Below are 23,809 nucleotides of genomic sequence, written 5' to 3' on the forward strand. Positions count from 1 at the left end.
CCCTCCCTGGCGGTAAGGTCGAAAAAAAGGTTGGGTGGTAGTGGTTTCATTTGGTCTAACAATTTATTGTAAGAGAAACGGACATCTCTCAATACCAACTAATTGATCACTTCACGTGTCTGGAAAGCATGGCACCCGAAGGCGCATCACATTGAAAAGAAATAGGCCTGTAGCGCTGCTGAGCTCTTCAAGCGAGAGTATGGAGGAATACATCGTCCCTGTCCAAAATAGTCTGCGTCTTCCATCATGCACCCTTCTGTGGGGATCTGAGACCTGGGTGCCGTACAGAAAGCAACCAAGGTGCCGGCGCTTGTTCATTGGCATACTAAAAAAACTATTTTAGTTATATTTTAAAAGCATCTGGAAGCGATGGAGCAAGCAAGTCACGTCTGTAATGAATAATAACTTTTGCTTCCTCGGCTTTGATTTTGAGAAAAAAAAAACGGTACAAAATGAATAGGGCTCGTCCGGGATTTGAACCCGGGACCTCTCGCACCCAAAGCGAGAATCATACCCCTAGACCAACGAGCCACGTACATTATATGCAATTATGCCCAACATAATGTTTTTAATAACAGGCTAACTTTGCTTCGTATAATAAATCCCCCCCCCCCCGCTAAACCTAAGTATGTTCAGCTGCCGCCGTCGTTATCGAGTTATTTATTTTCCCCAGTTGACGAAGTAGTCCACCAAACATAATAATACAAACTCGCCAGTCCCGTCATTTCCAATGCTAGGACTATTTAGTCATATTTTGAAGTTTCATTATGGCGTTTGTAGTTGCTTTAGCTATTGGGATTTCTACCAAAATCACAATAATAATGTACTTTTTGTGTGAAGTTACAGCATTTCCAAAGTGAGGTGTAAAATGGTAAAAGTTTGAGAAACACTGCGCTATAGCCAGGAAGTGATTCTTACTTGTCATTTGAGAGAAATACGCTGACAATATTTAGAATTAGAGTCTAATAAAATAATTCAGTGATATAATATTCAACAAGAATCAGGAACAAGGAATATTAACTTGTGAGACCCCATTTAATTTCATGTCTAATTTAAAATGTATTTTATTTGGATATTCAAGCAACTAAAATAGAACAAAATAAAAAAAAAGGGGGAGATCGTGGCAGATTTTCACCAAAACGGGATATGAAGATCCACAAGTCTGGTCCTACACAGAGACCTATAATTTCGAATTAAACATGTATTATAAGAAATGGGAAGTATTACAGAGAACAACTTGTTTTGTATTTTTTTTTTTTTTGGAATGACACTACGACATCACCTAATTTTATATATATATATACGCCTCACAAGAAATGCTTTTTGGATGTTTTCCAATAGTTTTACAATCATAGACTGTTCTATTGTATGGAAATTCTGAGCGGAATCTTGAATAAAAGACTCACTTAGAATGTAATTTTATACTCTTTTATTGTTTCACAGCATTTTTTTTTCTAGAAAAGTTGATATTTGTTTTTAAGAAACTTTGAATCTATGGCTTCTTTGTGCTACTTCTTGGCATACTTTGTGCACTGCCCTAAATATTTCTTTTTTATGAACAACATGTGATGAAATCATGTGTAAAAACCACTGCAATGAAAACGGGCCCCATACAAATTAAGACAGGATTCTAGATAAGATAACTACCCCTATTTGCGAGAAAGCCTTATTGCTTGTCAATTCCTACTATTATCTCCAACTGTCTCTTTCAGAGGTCATTAGCTGCTAGTTACTTTTCTTTATTCCAGTGAAGGCGAACTGGAGCCTGAGTTGATCTTTATGGCGTTTACGGAAGACGGGTGGCACCCCCGTTACGCCGTCAGATTCTTTCACCATCTCTCATTTATTCTTTGACTTTCGTCTTAGGGGTTGCTGAGACAGTTCGCGTAACAAAATCGCTCCCCTTTACCGATCAATAGCTGATCTTACTTCAAAACTTGATGTCCCAGCTAGAGCCGTTGGCATGGAAATCAAAGTTTAAAAAAAAAACAAAAAAAAACAACAACACTAGTCCTCCTTTAAGCTCGCCTAAAAAAAAAAAGATTGCCTTTGGCATGCGCAGAAGAAGTAAAGAAAACTTAAAGAGATCCCCGGGTGACAACGGCTTTGTCTGCATCAGATGTGGACAAATATGCAAGTAGCAACTGAGTTTGCGGTGTCACGTGAAACACCCAACCTTAATCTTCGGAATCGAAGACATTGCAATTATTTATTAGCATTATTAACATTTACATTCATAAGTGATAAGCCTTAAAGGTGGTCAAGAGACCAAATACGCAAGGGAAAATTGAATTATCTACTTTAAGCCTAAATTTTGGACATAGTAGTATGGCAGGTTAGATCAGTTGATAGAGTGTCGCGCTAATAAGCAGTGGTCAAATATGCTGCTTTACCTCATTTCAACCCAGATTGTCAGTTAACTGCTTTTAGACCTACATCTAGTATTTGATGGAGTTGATAGCACTGCTTATGACGTAACACTTGGCTGCATGCCGGTGTCGACATACCCGCGAATTTGATTGACGATGAAAGGGCGATGTTTTTTGGGAGCGGTGTCAAGGAACCATGCTTCACCTGATCAAAACTAACACAGATAACAGTGCAATCAACGTGCTCAGGCTATTTCCCTAGCTATGTTATCTCAAGGCCCAGTAGTGTTATTAGCAAATCATGCATTCTTCTCAGTTGTCAGACATATGTCGATATCAACACACGTCTCAGCTCAAAACGTGTTAAGTATATTTAAAGGAGTTACTGAGGCTGCGATCATCAGAAACAATTGATATAGGCCTACATCTAAATCTATGTGCAATGGCGTTACGCTGGTAATAAGCTTTTTGGATCATCAATAATGAAAAGGCGGAAAGTGGAGGAGAGACCAAAACAATTTTTTTTTACAAAGAATATAAAATAAACACATGAAAAATCCCGCTGATCTTCTTTTAAATACAAAAGTTCTACAAAAGACTTCTAAGTTTAAATTAAGTCACGATACTTTATAAAATACATGTTTATTATTTAAACAAGAAAAACATAAAAAATACTTTAAAAAAAAAAAAAAAAAAGTTTATATTAAGTGTAATTGTATCAATTACTTTGGATCAGTCATGTGATTAAAGTTGTATTAGATCTAGACTAACAATAATAAATCTGTGCGATTAAAATATTTTTAACGATTGTATCTGTTTAGCCCAATTTCATGCTTTTAGTTTTTTCAATGCGTTAAAAGCCTATCACTTGTCTGGACCTGTTGGGAAGGGGTGGGGGGATGTAACCGTGATCGCTTTTGAAATGCATAAAATAAACGTGTTCACTCAGTGCTCAAGCCTCCTTAAGGGGATTTGTTCAACTTATAACACCACATCTGTCAAGTACCATTTCTTTCTGTTTAAAAATAGTAAAATATAAGAAAAACTTAAAAACAACAAGAACAACAACAAAACAAAGCTTAAAATTAAGTGTAATTGCATTAATTATTTTGAATCCATCTTGGAATTAATTTGTAATAATCTAAAATAATAATAAATCTGCGCCATTAAAAATATTTTTACCAATTGCTTTTGTTTAGCGTAATATCATGCTTTTCGCATGCGCAATTCGCTACAGTCGAATCAATTGTGTGAACCAGTTGGGAAGGGGGAAGGAGGGGGTATCTTGGAGAAGGTTTCCGGGTTTTTTTTTAATTGATCGACTTGAATTCATACTCGAGCCGACACACTACCCACTGAGCCAGCCGAATAAAATGAGGTTCATAATTATTTATTGTTAGTTTCAAATTTTTAGGCCACGACCTTATTATCTACACATGGTAGTATTGTCTCTATATAAAACGAAATTAATTATTATGAGTATTTGATATAAAAAAATTGGTACATTTTTCGACGGATTCATGTTTTGTTAGGGGCAATGAATAATGGTGCAAGGTTTCAACTTTATGATTCCAACTCAATAGCCGGAACTGTCGGAGGGGATACCAGAGTCCCAACCCCTGAAAGGAGGGGGATTTCCACTTCTTTTATATTATGTGGTTGACTCTAGAATTCTAAGCACCTCATGAGAGCAGAGTTTTGAAATCGGAGTATCCATCTCCTAACCATCTTGACAAATTTTGAAGATACACACTACAGAAATATATCTTTACGAAAACAAAACACAAAATAATCAAAAGAACAACAAATTTAAATTTTAAAGAAATAGATGAATTTATGAATGCCACACACACTGACAGACATTAAACAAAAACACTGCAACCAAAAGAACAACAAATTTAACTTGAAAAAAATGAATTTATGAATGTCACACACATTGACATAAAACACAAACACAGGCCTAGTGATCCTGTATGTATCAGTCAATTAAAAAAAACAACAACTTAATAAACGATGATCTTTCAACGGTCATGGACCCGGGCGCGATAAACACCTTCACGTCCTTGTTGCTTACCCACTGTCTCTATCTAGTGGGAAGCGTGGTCAAGAGGTTAAGTAGCTTCTCTACGCATGAAGGGGGGCTCGAGGTTCAATACCCGACTCGAGCAGAGTTGTGTTAACTGAGCTGCCTAAAGGCAGCACGGAAAACCTTCTCCCGAATATATATATATATATATATATATATATATATATATATATATATATATATATATATATATATATATATATATATATATATATAAGTTGTGCTTCTCAATTTAAACATAAACATAAATTCTTTGACTCCTACAAAACTATTCGCTATACAGCATGTGCACAATAACATACGTTATACAACAATACATATATAGGCCTGTGCCTTTAGTTAAATACTTTGATTAAAACGTTTTTTGAACCGTTATAGTTTCTACAAATGTTGATCTACTTTTTATTCTTTAATTGCTTTGATCAAATATTTATTCTTGTTCCGCAGATTGATTGTGGCGATAGCAAAGACTTTATGAAACTGCGGGCAAACTATTTCTGACACAACGCCAACTTGTAAAAGCCCATTAGATAACGTAGTTTATATTCTTAGTTAAACCTGGTTAGGTCAACATTCTCGGCACGCACGCACGATCACGCATGCGCGAGAGACCTATGACTGGCACCCTGGCGCGACCTGAACTGTGCGATCTTGTTCAATGGTCGGGGGAGCGTGTGCCGTGGGACTACTCGCCAGAGCGCAGCTTGTTCCAATCGGGACAAGACCATCATAATTTGCCCCCAAGACCAAAGACCTCCATAGGCGCCGCCCGCGGAGAGGCCCAGTTCTACTCAGAGAGGTACAGGAGGAGGAACTCTAGCACTCGATGCGGGTACTACTCCACGTCTGCGACAGCCACGTACACTTCTGACGATAAGGCGAGCGTCGAAGCGCATCGTTTTCACCCAGACAGCGGGAGGCGTGTGGCGGCGGAGAGCACTGACCTAGTCGTCGCAAGAGGACGCAGAGTGTCGGCTGATGTAAGCGATCGGGTGGCTCTGTCAACTCTCGCATCATCGCGGCCTAAAACATCCACCCATAGAAGACACTCAGAATACACATTCAACTACAATGTTGACACTAGAAGTACAGAGGACAGCGGCGGGATTGCAAGCGCCCAGCAGACGTTAACGTATCAAACATCTGCCACCTCCGTGAAGTGTAAACCGCACAGTCGTGAGCGCAGGACATCAACGGGATCCGCTGTCAAAAGCGGCGCACCCAGAAGGAGGTCTCAAAACAGTGTCACGTTTACCGTTCCCAATGACCCTCAGACTGAAGTTGCCGCCTCTGTGCCGCAGCCTGACAAGGTCCGGACGTTAGAGAGCCGCAGAATGAGTGCTCCTGAACTTCCGCCCATAGTGGATAACAAAGGGCGAGCATCTGTTGTCACCACAAGAGCAGATAAGCGGAATTCTTTGAGTAATACAGGTAATCTATCTATCTATCTATCTATCTATCTATCTATCTATCTATCTATCTATCTATCTATCTATCTATCTATCTATCTATCTATCTATCTATCTGTCTGTCTGTCTGTCATTCTTTTCTCTCTCTCTCTCTCTATCTATTTATCATTCTTTTTCTATCTATCTATCTATTTATCATAATTTTTCTATCTATCTATCTATCTATCTATCTATCTATCTATCTATCTATCTATCTATCTATCTATCTATCTATCTATCTACCTATCTATCTATCTATCTATCTATCTATCTATCTATCAAGCATGTCTCAATTAAGCAGTCTTTTCATTCCAAACGCCATTCAAAAGCTACATATCTGTAAAACAGGATCATGTCTAACAAGATCAATACAGAATTGGCATTGATCGATAGACACATACAAACATAGACTTATTTGAATAAAAGATCAAAGGCTTCTCAAATTGTTTGAAGCATTAACCCTTTTAACATAACGAAAATCTTCGAAATCCAACACATTTAGGTGAACACTTCCACGTTCTTAAAGATAAGCTTTTGTTTTATATATAGTCTATGGCGGCATTACACGAAGGCACTTGAGTGCACTGACCTATACATTAATGAATATGTTGTTTATATAGTTTTATTCGCTGTTTGTTTTGTTCCGGCTTATTGATTGGTGTTTTCAGTTGTGAGGGCGAAGCTCATAACAAACACTAAAGCATTCAATCATTGAGATACACACCTAAACTGTCGCGCATGTAGCTTCTTGTTGTCTGTGTACGTTGATTTGCTGGCTGTAAATAGCTATGCATGTGTGTGCTAATGTTTGTAGCATGTGTGTATGGGGGAGACCATGTTAATTGAAGATAGACTAGAATGGGGTAGGGCGTTCCAAAAGTACCACAGAAACCTGGTGTGATATTACGTATATGCACTGTTATTTTTATTGTTGTTTGTTGAACTTTGGTTGTCAAGATGTGATTTACTAAAATAGAGCTTTTTTTTTTTACCACCATTAAAAAACCTTAAAGACAGTGTCGTAGCTAGGGTATATGATGCCCAGTGCGACTGCTCCTCGTGATGCCCCAATCAAAAAAAAAAAAAAAAAAACAATAATCGAAATAAAGCAGCGTAAAGACGTTGTTTTCTGAATTAATGTGTATTCTTTTTTACACTATTGCTAATTTATCAATAATTGTATTGACAATGTCTAGAACTGAATCAGGTCCTTGTTTCAGATGTTCAAAGGCTTCTGAAGAAACTGCGACAAACCGTTGAAGCATCTTTCGCTCCAGACGAAATTCGTTTTTGTCAATGTTGCTATGAATGAGCACTATCGAAATTGATTTCAATCTGCGGCTTCAATAGCTGTGCTGACGACAAAAACAAAACTTATATTTACCTACCACACCAGTATATGAAATTAGTTATATCAAGTGATTATTTCTTGAACTATCCTATTCAATGAAAATAAATTTCCCGACATTATCCATGACAACGTAACCTTAACATTTGGGAAAATTGATCCCGTTTTGAGATGTCAGATGTAGCCTACTGTAAAAAAAAAATGGCTCGTATTTACCCAGACTTTTTTTCATGTATGTTTTTTTTTCTGAGAAATTTGTCCTTATTTTGATGCCCCTCATCACTTGATACCCCGTGCAGCCCGCACCATCCGTACATGGCTAGCTACGCCTCTGCTTGAAGAATCTCGTGTTACTTTTATTCATTAGTATTGCGTCTAAAGTAAAATAACCCTTTCAGACCTTTAGGGCCTTTCGAACTATGGGAGCCAGATGATGTAAAGCCACAGCTAGCTTGCCCTAACAAGGAGGAAATCAAAATCCAAAGACGAATCGAACCATAACAAACCAAGAATTCACTCCAGAACAAGGGAAAAACTATTAGCTGCCTTTAGTGATGGGCAAAAGTTAACTAAAAAGTTGCTAACTTTTAGTTTAACTAAAAAAAATTAGTTAAGGCCAAAGTTTAATTTAAAAAAAAAAGTTTAGTTAAAATCCTAGTTTAATTATTATTTTTTAGTTACAAACTAAAAAGTTTAATTACAAAGTTTACAAACTTTTTTAACATACATACCAATAAATATTTATATCTATGTAATTTGGAGAATATATATAATGAATAACAGAGAGGAGAATAAACTAGAGGGTGCACAGGTCACTAGAAAGCCTTTTGACCTTTACTCTATAATGGTAGCTATTCCCGCCAATTCAAGGTATTTGAAAGGCGAGAAAAATAAACGTGTTCATTATATTTCTAGCAAGTTTCGCTGCTTGATAAATCCTGATAATTCCTTGCTTCTATAAATCTACATTTTGCTGCTTTTATTAAACACCAGTGTGTTCCTGTATAGCTGCAGGAAAAAGAATTTTGCTTTACTATCGATCTAAAAGAAATGTCGACCCTTTTTTATTTTAAAATTTTTACTAGATAGATCTAGAGTTAAAGTCTAGTGACGTCTAGTGACAGTCTAGTCTATTAGTATTAGTCTATTACTACTATTAGATCTATAGTCATAATAGTCTATATTTAATTATTTTAGTCTCTTAGTCTTAAGTAGAGTCTAACTCTTAGTAGTCTTAGTCTTAGATCTAGATGTAAATTTAAAATTATAAGTCAATAATATTAAATATAGTATTATAGATCTATTAATTAAAATCTATATTACTTTACTTTATTAGACTATATCTATTAGCTTAGAGATTCTACTATTCTAGAATTAGAGTCTAGATCTAGATTCTAGATATATCTAGATTACTTATTATACTAAGACCTAAGATGCATAGATGATAGATCTATAATGACTGTAATACTAATAGGCCTAATAGTCGTCACTATACTAGATCTAATACTAAATTAACTAAATCTACACTAGATCTACATCTACTTCTATTATAATTATACTTATATCTACTATCTAGAGCTATTAGTAGATCTAGATCTAGTATTATCTACTAGAGTATATAGATCTAAATACCCATATCTGGTTATTAAGATATATACTAGACTTTAGATTTTAGATCTACATCTAGTAGTAGTAGTAGTAGTAACTAGTATTTCTTAGATTATTTTTAGATTAAAATATTAATTATTTGATCTAGGTCTAGTAGATAGATCTAATTCTATATCCAGATTATATTTCTGATCATTTCGTTAGTAGAAGATATTAGATCCAGAATATTCTAGAATCTAGAGTTAGAGAGTCAACATGCAGTTTTATCATTACTTCTAAAGGTAACTTATATTAGAACTTGGACAATAAGGCTACTTCTAATTTCTTTCTATCTAATTTCTTTCTATAATAGTATCATTCTAGTGATTCTATTAAGATCTACAAAAAATATATCTCATAAAGACATTTAAATCTTGTTTCATGTGCACAAATAAATGTTTATTACATTTTGCTAAAGAGATTAGTTGTGCTTTATATTTTTCATGTTTGGCTGTTTCGTCCTTAAAAAAGGTCAAAATAGTTAGTAAAAGTTTAACTAAAGTTTCTTAGTTTAGTTTAACTAATTTTTTCAATTTGTGATTAACTAAAAGTTTAATTACTTTTTTTAGTTCAAACTTAGTTTTAGTTTAACTAAAAAAAATTAGTTTAGTTCCCATCACTAGCTGCCTTTTAGACTGTGCGCAACTTCCAAACATCTTGAGGGCATCATGTAGTAGGGCAGGCCCTTAGATAATTAGAAGTCCTAAGCGTAGTGAATTCGGTGGCCCACAATGAAATACAAAAATTTATAATAAACAGCGAAAAAACAAATAAATTTAAAACCTAGTGTACTCCAACAATACCTTTTTTAAAAACAAGTTTCGCTATTTTTTTATCTCTAAAAATTGTTTTGAGTCCTGTGCGAGGCCCCCACCAATCGGAGGCCCTAGGCGGCTTCCTAGTTTGCCTATGTTAGGGCCGACCGTGCATGTAACCAGAACAAAGACATTAACTTTCCCAACGTAAGTCAGGACTGTCATGTACCAATTAGAATTGGGGGAACTTAAGGGCGTCCTCATAATCTTGAATGAAACCCCAGTATTCCTTAGAATTCAAACTTGTTACCCTCCGGAAGCCATGTGTTTTACCACTCGGCCATAAATAGAACTCTCGAGATCCAAACACTATATTAAAGTTTCATTGACCTTACCATCTATAACATACATCATAATATTGCAAAATATAATTCATAAATACTAAACAATTGACCTTTAAAGATGCTAATAAAAAAACAAAAAAAAAAACAAAAAAAAAAAACAACGCCTTGAATGTTAATAGCTTTATCACGAAAATTAAATTTAGGAAGAGATGAAGACAGTTGGTGTAAAACCGCTCCGAATCACACCAACCCTGGCGATGTCTCTGAATCCAGGAGTAAGTTTTCCAGAGTTTTCCTTCTAGATTATCCACAAATCCACTCTCGACTTCCTAGAAATATAGGGATCCATCATCCTCTCTCTTTTAAAATGATCAAGAGCCCAAGCCCGTTTAAAAGTTTTTATAACTTCTTTTTATGGCTTGATGTCACTTATTTAAATTGACCGAAATTCGATAAAGTTCTTGGTGAAGGCAAAGGCAAGCAAAAGTCACATTTCTGACATCATCACCAATTCATTGTGACCACATATTAAAAATAGACAAATGCTTAGTTTCTATTTTATTCTATCTATAATAAAGTTGATCTTCATATAAAAACAATATAATTTTTTTTATTTTCTCTGTTTCTATTTGAAAGGAAATCACCGAGTGCCACTAGTCCAACAAGCTCCAAGTATAAAATCCAAGCCGTTCACATCCCGTTTGATCAGCACAGATTCGGGAAACAACCAGGAGACGGGAAAAAACATTTCCGGGATAGAAAAAACCGTCAAGAAGAAGAAAGATCTCCCGAGGAATTTTAGCGAGCCCCTCCTGAGTGGACTTCTTGGCAACGCCTCTACCTTAAGCCAAGAGTCAATCTCAACAAGCAGGTCGTATTCTACAAACAATGCTGACGCTTTATCCGGGAGCGGCTCCAAGCAGATGAAGTTTTTTTCCAATGGTAACAGGGCGCTGTCATGGTGCGCCACAGACACCCTTGGGTCACAGAATAAGCTAGAGACTCTCTTCGAGGGCAAAGTCCAGAACCACGGCAACGATGCTGATGGGGTCTTTCTCTCGAAAAGCCCCCCTTCCAACCAGGTGCCGCTCTTGCAAAGCAAGGCGAGCAGCGCCTCAAGCACAAACAACATCATCTCCATCATCAGTACCGCAAACAACGTCAGCTACGACGACAACAACAACACCAGCGCCACAAACAGCAACGCTGATCCCAGCGCTGGTCACCACCGGAGCAGGAAAGACAGAGGCCGGCTGCAGTCGCTCAACGCCTCTGAAACTCCCCGCGCCAGAATGCACAGGTCCAACTCCGAAAATAAACTCAACGGGAATTTCCTAACGCAAGACACCAACAACGCCAAGCACAGGAAATCACAGCCTCATCGAAACCAGTCTGTTGACAGAGTTGCCCATCAGGCAACGTCGCCCCAAAGAACTCAGAACAAAACTAATGGGCAGTCGAAACATGTAAGTTATCGTCTGCGAAGAGCGAGCTCTAACGTAGTACTCAACACTACCAATACCAATAGAGACGAAGACAATAACCCAATCGACGATTACGATTACCAAGCAGATGACAGGGAGTTATTAAATCAGGCCAGGATAGAAGCTTGGCTCAACGTTGTTAATAACGTGGACGAATACGATACCGATCCTTTAGATATGGATTACAACTACACGGATGAGACCCCCCAAACCGATACTGCAATTCATCTAGTCTACGAAGGGGATTAACATTCTGTTGATGTCAATGACATTATGAGATAATCGATTCCTCTCCTCCCAGTGTATTACGACCACTATCCAGTGACTCAATTAGGATATGTTTGGGGATGTTAAGACATAAAATATAGATTCTCTTCATACGCCCCTATTTCATCCTATCTTGTTTACAACAAAATGTTGTTACGCCTCTGTTCGTGCTCTTTGAGCGAGGACAATAGATCCAGCTGATGGAGTTTTACTTATCACCAACACACTTAAACAGAGGTGAATGTACAAAGACATTTGAACAAATTCTATGGGCGATTTTCATACATGGAGGCTATAAATAGCAAGCATTATAGGTGTGTCCGGTGTACACAATAAAGAAAGTGCTGATAAGCTATGATTTTTAAAAGTTCAATAATAATAATTTGTCTTTGCCCTTTTTAGAACTGCTCAATCAAGTTTAAACCTCTTCCGTTTGTAGGTTTTATTTAGTGGTTAAAAATGAAAGTTCATTTGAGCGTCCTTGACATTGTTTAGTTTATAACTTTTGCAGACCAATGCTTGCCTGTTTTTTTCTCGTACTTCCGGTCCGGGAAGAGCTGCTAAAAGTAAATGCAAGTTAATAAATAATATTAAAAAAATCATTTTAAAATAAACAAGAAAAGGTTATAAGACTCCATTATACAACTTTAAATATTAGAAAATTAACATAACAATTTTTTTTTTTAGCTTTAACCGGATATTGAACTCATGATTTTGACAATGTCAACTCCTTGAACGAACGATGCTAGCAATGGCCCTCATTCACCAATCGTAAACAAACAACATTTAGCCACGTGATTCTATATATCTTCTATTTAAATTACGTAATCCATAGTGGCTGTCACGTGATACGCATTTTTCATTGTTTTATCAATATTATGACGTGGCTAAATGTGTTTACGATTGGTGAATGAGGACCATTAGCTCAGCAAACATTGTATGATTGAGCAAATATTTATTGATACTTTCATTACATAGCAATCTAGAACTAGATATAGACTTCTGATATAGAATTCTTATGATCTTATCTAGAATCTAGACGTAATCTATATTAGATTTCAGTAAAAATATAAGCAAAGCCTAGATAATCTATTAATAAACTATAAGTAGATTTAAATTGAACAAACAGCTAAGTTATAGATACACTACGGCTGACTAAGCAAGATTTTTTTACTTCAATTTACAGCCAAATTTAAATTTATTTCATTTTTTACTTGAAAAATTATAACGGTCAAATTGGAGTTTTCGTCGTGTGGCCAATAACCTAGTAATTCTTTTCTAAGCGATATACATCAACTGTTCAATTTCTAGGAAAATCGGTAAAGCCGTTTTTTGAGATCAGCTTCCATGCAGGCTCCTGGTTCCAGGATCCATAAAGTTCTGAATTGAATAGAGGTATTGTATGAAAAGTGCAGTGATACTCAACAGTATATTTAATCAGACAGTCCAAGTATTTTGATATTTCCAGATTTATTTAGTCCACATTCTTTAATTGCAATGACTTAATTATTGTGTGTTAATTATGATCTAGGTTCACAGTCAGCAATAAACAAACAACAACCATTAGTGTCATGGCGGAGAATGATACTTTATTATATTGAACGCGTGCACCTTTGCGCACCATATTAACATCCCCTTTTCTTTAAAAAAAAAAAAAAAATAAAACATTTCGGGGAGTATCATAGAAAAAAAATAAAACAACAACAACATAAACAACTAAACGTAACATACATGTATACGCTTCAATCAATATGAAACATATCACATTTAAAAATCAACATTCAATAGTTCATTAAGACACATAGTCATTGAATCTTGTCGGTTTCTTCAACTGATCCCTTGGTCGCAGGGAATGATGAGTTGATGAGTGGCGAACGTGTTGATCCTGAGTTCTATTGTCCTGTATGTTGTTATCAGTATCGGGAAATATATCTTCTTCTGTTTCTCTGTTCGGGTTAATATGCACTCTGTTTCTTTGGTACACTGCACCATTGTCACCTCGAATAATGTAAGCTCTCTGATTGACTTGAGACTGGATTATTCCACGTCTCCATGTAGGGTCATTAGGAGATTGGAAATAGACCATCTGTCCAGTTTTCAGCTGACCTAAATTTCTTGACCTCTTATCATAAGATGTTTTTACACTCATCTGACGTTTTTCTTTCCTTCTCATAATGTTCTCTTGACATGTAGAAATCTTAATGTTACTCCTTTTGTTTGGTATCAGTGTTCGAGTCATCCGACCAAAAAACATCTGAACTGGGCTTAGATTTGTGTCTTGCCTTGGAGTATTTCTAAATTCCAGAAGAGCTTCATAAGCATCAGACTTTGATTCTCTAGATTTCTTCATTATGTTCTTCAAAATTTTAACTGCTGACTCAGCTTTTCCATTGGATTGATGGTGTCCTGGAGAAGATTTCAAATGAGTCACTCCCCATTCCATCATAAATTTGGAAAAATATTCCGATGTGAACTGAGGTCCGCTATCAGATATACAAACTTTGGGCACCCCATATCTTGCAAATAAAACTTTCAGTTTCTTTATAATTGCGTGTGTTGTTGTCAACTGCATGTTTTCTACCTCTATGAAATTTGAATAATAGTCCACTATGGCTAGATATTGTTGGTCACACATTTGAAATAAATCAATTCCAATCTTGTCCCACGGATTAGAACCTATTTCGTGATGTATTAATTCTTCTCTCTGGTTTGCTGGTTTATTTTTCTGACAAATGTTGGCTATTTCCTGTATTCGAGCTGATAATCCAGGCCAGAAAACTGTTTCTTTTGCTCTTCTTTTCATTGAGTCTACTCCCAGATGTGCTGCATGGAGTTTTTCTTCTATTTCCTTGCGAAGTGATATCGGTATGATTATTTGTTCTCCTTTCAACAGGAGTCCGTCTTCGTATGTTAACATGTCTCTTAGTGAAAAATATTGTTTGAGTTCAGGTAAACTATTATGTTTGTCTGGCCATCCATTTAGGATATACTGAATAAGTGTTTGCATTAATCTATCTTTCTCTGTCTCGATTCTGACTTTCTCCAGCACTGCATCTGGTATTGCCAGTCCGACTGTATTGACACAAACATCAGGGATATCACTCTTTTCCTCTGATGGGTCTCTACTCAAAGTATCAGCTATGAACAAATTTTTGCCTTTGACATATTGAAACTGGATATCGTAACGATAAAGACGCATCATTAGACTTTGTAGCCTTCTCGGAGCAGAACTGAGTGGTTTTTGAAGGATGTTTTCCAGTGGTTTATGGTCATTCTGAACTATAACTGTCCTGCCATACGTATACTGGTCAAAACGTTCCAAACCAAAAACCACTGCTAACAATTCTTTTTCAATCTGTGCCCATCTTTTCTGAGTATCAGTTAATGATCTAGAAGCATATGCTATTGGACTGCCATCTTGTAATAACGCTGCTCCTAACCCATTTTGGCTACTATCTGCTTATAATGTAAGCTCTTTGTTAGGGTCAAAATATATCAATGTGCCATGAGTCGATATTTTCTGTTTTATCTTGTTGAAAGCTCGTGTGCATTGATCAGACCAAACAAATGGTGTGTTCTTTCTGATCAACTCTGTTATGGGCTGTAAATCTGTCGACAAATCTGGAACAAATCTTGCAAGATATTGAACCATGCCACAGAATCTTCGGACTGATGAAATATCTTTTGGAGCATTCAAACTCAAAATCGCAGATACTTTGTTCGGGTCTGGTTTTATTCCTGCTTCTGTAATAATATGACCCAAAAAATTAATCTCAGCTGTTCTAAAAACAGACTTTTCATGGTTCAGTTTAATCTTCTTTTCTTGACATCTCTTCATCAGCTCTCTTAGGTTAATATCATGATTTCTGAGTGCTTCTTCTTTCGTTCTTCCTCTTCCTACCACTATAATATCATCAACGTAATTGAAACAGCCTTTCAGTCCTTCTAGTGCTAGATTTAATCGTCTCTGAAAAATTTCTGAACTCACTTTCAGTCCAAATGGTAATCGTTTCCATTTGTATCTACCAAAAGGGGTTATCATTGCTGTCAAATTAGATGACGCTGTGTCTAGTCTGACATGCCAGAAAGCTTCTTGCACATCCAATTTGCTGAATATTTTGGTATCGTTCAAATCTGCCAATATGTCATCTAAAGTAGCAAGATTATAGAATTCCCTTAGTAAAACTTTATTCAGGGCTTGTGGATCTATGCAGATCCTAATTTTTCCATTAGCTTTTTCCACAATTGCCATCTGACTCACCCACTCTGTAGGCTCTACCACTGGTTCTATGATTCCTCTCTGCACTAGGGTCTTTAACTCCTCCTTAACTCTTTCTTGTAAAGCAATAGGGATCTTTCTACACGGCAGAACCTTGGGCTTAATGCTGCTATCAATCTTTAAAGACACTTCTCCTAAGTCACCCAAATCACCAGTAAACTTTGGACTATAGTCTTCTTCTTGGTTATTCACTACTGATGCTATGAACCTATCTTTATTGACTTTGATTAACTTCATTCTTGTTAAAGTTTCATGACCTAGAAGGCATGCTAGATTATTTGGTATAACTATATATTCCACCTCAAATGTTTCGTTAGTTTTCTCATTTCTCGTCGTTAGAGTGGCTTTCCCTATGGGTCTCATTTCAGTCTTATTCCACATTAGTAATCTTTGCGTTGCCTTTTCTATCTGATTCTTATTTACGTATTTTTCCTGGATGGTATTTACATCAGCTCCACTATCCATTTGAAACCTTACACGGTGACCATTTACTGTCATAACTGCTGTCATCCTTTTCGTTTTGTGGTTCTCCAAAGACATCACCCATTCATTTTTTACCATCATGACATCATCTCTTGTGTCCGACTGTAGCTGTCTTTCATCGTTAGACATATCATCTGACACCTGCTGAATTTTCTTTTTGCACATCACAGCAAAATGATGTCTCCCCTTGCATGCTAGGCACATTTTACCCCATGCAGGGCACTTTTCTTTAATGTATTCGTGACTCCTTCCACAATACCTGCATTTACCTTTCTGAATGTTTGTTCTTGAAGGTGTTGATACTTTCTCAATGATTGGAGGGTCGGCTTGCATTTGTCTCAACTGTTTGTTGGCGGTCTCGTACGCTCTGCAAATGTCTCTGCACCTTTCCAATGTGAGACTACTATCTTGTAGCAATTTCATTTTGAGGCATTCATGTTTAATACCAAGAACTACTCTGTCTCTAATCAAGCTATCTTCCAGGCGTTCAAAACAACACGTTTTTGCTAGTCTTCTCAGATTTGTTATGTACTTTTCAATGTCCTCGCCTTCTTGCTGTTCACGCGTATTGAACACATAGCGCTCATAAGTTTCATTCGTTTTTCCAATGCAAAAACTTTCAAATTTGTTCACTATTTCTTCCATCTTTCTTTCTTTTCCCTTCTCAATTTCAAGACCATCATATATGTCCATCGCTTTTGTTCCTATAATTGTTAGAAAGGTGGCCACTCTGACCTCCTCTGATTCTTCCGACAATTTAATGGCTAACTCATAGTTTCGCCAGCTCCGGTGAAACTTTTGCCAATTAGCGGCCATGTTTCCTTCTACCTCGAGCGGCTCGGGTACAGGAAGGAAATTTCTAGCTGCCATTGCACGGCGTAGCCTTGAACTGTTGTCTATTTATTATTGCAAACAATTAACCTTTATATACTGATTAATGATTACCTCTGATCATTAATATACCGCTGCCACCATGTTAATTATGATCTAGGTTCACAGTCAGCAATAAACAAACAACAACCATTAGTGTCATGGCGGAGAATGATACTTTATTATATTGAACGCGTGCACCTTTGCGCACCATATCAACATTGTGTCTTCTCTCTTTCCATCAACAATTATAACGGTGCAAATATTTGAACGATACCGCTAATTAAGTCGCACTTTTGGAGTGGGCTAAACCTTCTGGGTGGGCAAAGGGTGGGTGGACGCGATTCTCGAAAACGATTTTCCTAGAAATTTGACACTTGATGTATATTGTCGGAAAAAGAATCACTAGCTCGTTGGCCACACTGGGAAAACTCTAGCTTGACCGTCGTAATTTTTCAAAGTAAACAAAGAAATAAATTTTAATTTGGCTACAGAACGAGAAAATATTTATCTTAAACGGACTCTACGTCTGCGGGTATTTCAGCATTCGTTGAAGAGTTTAATAAATTAAATATTTAGGAAAATTAGCGCATAGTCTTCTAATTCTGGATCTAAAAGTTTATCAATGGGATATTTTAAAATATAGTAGATTAGCTAAACCAAAAACCCTTTTCGAAAGGGTAGTGGCGGGGTAAAAAGTCATACAGTGTCGGAGTCTCATTTTTGGTTAGCTTCCACTGTGTCGGAGTCTCGTTTTTGGTTAGCTTCCACTGTGTCGGAGTCTCGTTTTTGGTTAGCTTCCTTTGTGTCGGAGTCTCGTGTTTTGTTAACTCCCACTGTATCGGGGTCTCTTTTTTTTTTCTTTTAAGTCATACTATGTCGGACGGAGACTTGTTTTCGTTAAGTCATATTATGTCAGTGTTTTTTTTGTTAAGTTATACTGTGTCGTAGTCTCGTTTTTTGTTAAGTCATACTGTGCCGGAGTCTAGTGTTTAATAAGTCATATTGTGTCGCTTTATTAAACAAACTTTGCACAATAACTGACTTTTGTTAATTGACACAGCTAAAAATGAATCGATTATTCCAGCTGGGAGGTATCGATATTTCGATCTCGCTCTTTCTATTCGAATTACGTGAACAGAAGTTATTATATTATTTCCGAATTTTTTTTTCGATTATGATTCTCCTTTTAGAGTGTGCTCTGCTTTGTTTTGGCGCCCATTGTCAACACAAAGCGTCAGGAGGGACTTTATAGTTCTTTCAGCGGCGAGCGATCAGGTTACCAGAAATATGAACTTATGTTTGTGTGTCGTTGACAACATTAAGTATAACATAGGCGCTTGATCAGCGTGTGTTTGTGTGTGTGTGCGTGTATTAGTGGATTGTGAATGTGTGTCGGTGATTGATTTTTTCCCCCTCATGTTCTTTGAACTCGTCACACTATACTCAGGTGTAAAAGGAATGGAAAAGGAAAAAAGGGGGGGGGGGAGAGGTAGGTGAATCGTATTGGTGTCTTGAATGGTTCAATAAGAAGACAAAGAAGATTCCAGATTATTGAACCCTTGTGGTTGTTACATTATTTCAATTTACAGAAAGATTACTTACTTTGACTTGTACTCCACTTTAATCGCAGTGCTAATAGCCTATCAGTTCCTCAACAGATCGGTAACGTATCAATCCGTTGGTCTGCCTTTAGTCTGTCCGTTTCATGATTGGCCTCCAAATGTGTCTTTCTATCATGATAATAAATCTAAATACAAAGGTATTTTCTGTATCCATCAGCGTACCGAGGGGACAGTGGTTGGCGCGACAGCTTTGGGAGCCAGAGTGTAGGGGGAGCCAAATGGTTTTGGAAACATTACAAAATGTATCAAGTATTTCTGTCGCTACGTTCATTAATTTATTTGACATTAAGTTTTGTAACGCTTACTGGCGACTGTACTTATGCAAATATGACTTACGTACACTGCTAAGTGATTGGGGTCGCCAATAGTGTAGCCCGGTTGCCCCGGGCGTCTGTCACCTTCAGTATGCCTCTGTCTAGTGTCTAGAGTCTATATCCGATTGTATAACTTTACCATGTAATGCGCTCATATTTAAGTCTACCACGAACTTGATGTATCGCTAAAAACAAAACATAATGTTAACGTTTCTTTCACATGTTGATGTTTTTTATTAAAAATCTGTTTGTCTTTTGTCTGAATCTTTTCTTTGCCTGCTATCGTTAATGTGTGTGTGTGTGTGTGATAGGTTGGTAATGCTAATAGAAAGCAGTGTCAGATGGGACACTGAAGGGACAAGGATAATCAACTAAAAATCTAAACAAAAAATCTGCTTTGTGCGGATATTACAGAATTGTCATCGATTGCATTAGAAACAGGTAATTTATCATAGAATATAAAGTATGCATGCTCACATATGCTTTTGTAATATTACGATTATTTTGTACTGAACAAATGCTCATTACTCTTATTTCTTTGATGACATATTAAATTATCGTCTACCTTGTTGCCTTTCATTTGTTTCCTTTAAATATGTTTTATTGTAGTAAAATTAAATATTACACTTTTAAATGATAATTCATCTATCTATTAAACATGTATTTCATGCTCGGTATACAAGTATATATATACATTGCAAAACAATTATAATGTCATTTGTAATATAAAATATTCAATGTACATCTTCTTTCATTAAATGTCAAGGTATTTTCATGTCATTGAATGTTAATAAATAATGAATATCAATGACAATATGACATGTTTTTTTGTAATTTAGCTAACATGCAGCCCTATTATATTCGCTTATACAGTGAATGCTACATTCATCCCTTGAAAGCGACTTTGAATGTACATTTTGCTATTATAAATTAGGGGTCAGTTGGGTTTACAGTTGGTCATCACTCTAATCTCAAAACATTGTCCAGGAAAATAATTAACATCTATCATAGAGGATGATCTATAATTATTTTTATTTACAATAATAATAATAATAATAATAATAATCATAGGCGTAGCCAGGATTTTTTTTCGGGGGGGGGGGTTTGGGGGGGATTTTTTTTCTTCCCCCTCCCCCCCGCGGAAAAAAAAATTATATGTATTTATGTGTGTGTGTGTACATAATCTTTATTACATTATGACCCTTCATTCTTTCGGAAGACGTTTATTGTGCCCTAGAATAGGTTCTTCCATGAGTTAGTGGAAAAATTGTAGATTCCCCGCTATTACTAGCAAGGGGGTCTGGGGGAGCGCTAGGAGCTCCCCCAGCGCGGGGCGAAGCCCCGCCGCCAAGCACTATTTCTAATATTGAAAACCAACAAAATGCATATTCTGAGTTATCTACAGTGCATTTTCCTGCTATTAAAAAGTTTTATTTCAAAAACCTAATGTGCTATTCTTACTGACTTACACCCTCCCGTGCCGTTTGGCGCATTTGCTGTTAAGCTGTTTCCATAAAATTGTAGATTCCCCGCCATTACTAGCAAGGGGGTCTGGGGGATCGCTAGGAGCTCCCCCAGCGCGGGGCGAAGCCCCGCCGCCAAGCACTATTTCTGGTATTGAAAGCCAACAAAATGCATATTCTGAGGTATCTACACTGCATTTTCCTGCTATTAAAAAGTTTTATTTCAAAAACCTAATGTGCTATTCTTACTGACTTAGATCCTCCCGCGCCGTTCGGAGCATTTGACGTCAAGCTGTTTCCATAAAAATCTGTCACTGGTAATTTCTGAAGCCTCATCCCACCCGCCATGAGGACCTCCATGAATGAGTGGCGTCAGACCCTTCATTCTTTCTACTCTAAAATAGGTACTTTCTGGAGTTAGTGAAAAAATTGTAAACTCCCCGTGCTTGCTAGCAAGGGGGTCTGGGGGAGCGCCGGGAGCTCCCCGAGCGCGGGGCATAGCCCCGCCGCCAATCACTATTGCCTGTATTGAAAGCTAACAAAATGCATATTCTGAGCTATCTACAGTGTATTATCCAGCTATTTCAAAAACTTAATCTACTATTCTTACTGACTTAGACCCTCCCGCGCCTTTTGGCGTATTTGGCGGCAAGATGTTTCCACAAAAATCTGTCACTGGCAATGTCTGAAGCCTCTTCCCACCTGCTCTGAAGACCTCCATGAAAGTGTGGCGCTAAATTGTACTAGGATATCATTGCAACTCTTCTTATGCGCAATTCATTTTGTCAGAGAACATATCCAGCAAACCTCATGCGTCGCTCTCGCACAATCTTACTAAGGGGTCGACTCCCAGTTCGGCATAGGATTTCCTTGATTGAGACTCGATCTCTATAACTGACTCCTAAAATCTGTCTTAGCCATCTTTGTTGAGCCATATTTAGTGTTTTTCAATTTCGGCAGATGACTATTCACTGCAGTTTATTAATGGAGCCCAGCCACTGGTAAAAATGTGTGACTGCAGTTTGCTTTAGATTTTATATCGAAAAGAGAAATTTTATTGTCCAAATCCTCTGTTGGGGGTTTTCCACCTCAAAATGCTCTTTAGGGGGATCTTAAACTCAAAACCATCTGGAGGGGTTTTAAACTTTAAAAAAAAAGCCATCTGTAGAAGAGGGGTTTAAACTCAAAACCCCCGATTGGATTGGCTACGCTCAAATAATTTTAGTGTGTAATTTGCTTTGTTTTATATTGAAGAGGTATTTTTAGCATCAAACCCTCTGAATGGGGGTTTAAACTCAAAACCCCTTTTGGCAACGCTCATAACATTTTGAGTGCGTAATTTGCTTTTTTTTTCTTACACTGAAGATGTATTTTTTATCCTCAAACTCGAACCCCTCTGGTAGGGGTTTTAGACTTGAACCCCCCCTGGTAGGGGTTTTTAAACTCGAACCCCCCTGGTAGGGGGTTTTAAACTCAAAAACCCCTGGTAGGGGGTTTTAAACTCAAAACCCCTTTGGTTATGCTGGGGCGAGTGATGGTTTAGTATTAAAATCTCAACTTAAAAAAACAACAAAATCAAAGCAAAAAATAAGTCACTAAATTCCGATTCCCCCCTCTGGGGGGGGGATTTCATTTAGGGGGGGGGGGTTTGAACCCCAACCCCCCCCTGGCTACGCCCATGATAATAATAATAATAAAGACAAGAAGAAAACAAAAGTAATAATGTAAATAATCGAAATGGCCAGGTTTTATAAAGATTTTTTTCCACTTAATTTTCTTTTACCATTAATAGAAGTAGAAAAACTCTTTAAAATGGCAGATTTGACCATTCGCAAGGAAATGAAATAATGCAGTTTATTAACTATGCTTTATCATACATAAAAGTAACAATACAGTACATGCATTGTGTCTGACTGAACATAAGTAAAAAAAGTTCCCCTTTCAGACCAAATGGCTAACAAGGGTATAGTGTATGGTTTAATTTTCTTTTCTAATATAAGTAGAAAAACCGCCTTTACTTTTCCCCAACTAATGTCAGGTACCCATTAGAGCTGGGTGGACAAAGAGGCGCCCAAAGATATCAAAATAAAAAAAACAAAAAAAAACAATCTTCATCAGGATTCGAACCCGGGACCCCAGGTTTCGAAGCCAAGAGCTTTATTGCTAAGCCACGGCGCTTCCCCTGACTGAACATAAAAACAAAAATGAATGATGCACTTCATGGATTGTTTCTGACTGTACATAAAAAAAGGAATAATACTTGGTGACATTGCACATTGAAGGCTTACATTACAAAATTTAAAAATTACAATTAAATTAATTCTTTATAAGAACTTCGGACTCATTCTGGACCTTAGTTTAAAGGCCTCTTAGCTTTGTGTTAGTAGTCTGTCAATCAAATTACGCGTGTGATAAGGATTAAAAGTGGCCTACATACATGGGGTTAGATAACTTATTGAGTTAAACGATGACCTAATTTGGTTCTGACTAAGTTAATTACCCTGATAAGCCATTGTGACAGTTCATCATAAAATGTTTGGAAACAGCCCAGGAACAAAAGTATCTATTGTTGCCTAAAAGTAAAGTACCCCTTTCAGACCTTGCAGGGAAGATGATGTTACTGTTGCTTGTTAACGAGGGTGTCATGAGGTCTGCCATAACGACCAGCCACTTTAATTTCCCCTACTAATGTCAGGGTGGACTCAAGGCCACCCCTTAAAATCCCGAGATTAAAAATCTCAGTTTTCAGCGAGATTCGAATCCGGGATCTCTCTTTTTTTTTTTAAAGAGAATCGCTTTATCACTAAGCCATAATGAATTTGGTTATATAAAACATTTGAATGCGATTGATAGCTTGCAATTATCGGGAAACAAGTGCTTAAACTAAACCAAATTAAAATAACAACAACGACGAAAAGAGAATGCTTTAGAAAAAAAGCACGTTATACATGTAAAGATGTATGTGTGTATGTGAGTATTATATGCAGCTGCAGGTGTGCCCAAATAGATAGATAAGCCAATCCAATA

General features: G+C 37.0%; 1 protein-coding gene and 1 non-coding gene across 2 annotated transcripts in view; one reads left to right on the top strand and one right to left on the bottom strand.

Annotated features, from left to right (window-relative positions):
* LOC106056318 (uncharacterized) overlaps nucleotides 1-13,256 on the top strand; it is a 33,146-nt gene extending 19,890 nt beyond the window's left edge. The window contains exons 2-3 of the mRNA XM_056015342.1: nucleotides 4,903-5,886; nucleotides 10,634-13,256. Coding sequence (XP_055871317.1) covers nucleotides 5,055-5,886; nucleotides 10,634-11,730 — 1,929 coding nt within the window. The 5' untranslated portion in view covers nucleotides 4,903-5,054 and the 3' untranslated portion in view covers nucleotides 11,731-13,256. The remainder of the gene's footprint in view (nucleotides 1-4,902; nucleotides 5,887-10,633) is intronic.
* On the bottom strand, nucleotides 460-531 carry Trnap-ugg (transfer RNA proline (anticodon UGG)). Its single transcript has one exon. It is a non-coding gene; the product is annotated as a tRNA-Pro (tRNA).
* Nucleotides 13,257-23,809: the final 10,553 nt, after the last annotated feature.

Source organism: Biomphalaria glabrata, chromosome 17 (genome assembly GCF_947242115.1).
Source record: "Biomphalaria glabrata chromosome 17, xgBioGlab47.1, whole genome shotgun sequence".
Taxonomy (NCBI): domain Eukaryota; kingdom Metazoa; phylum Mollusca; class Gastropoda; family Planorbidae; genus Biomphalaria; species Biomphalaria glabrata.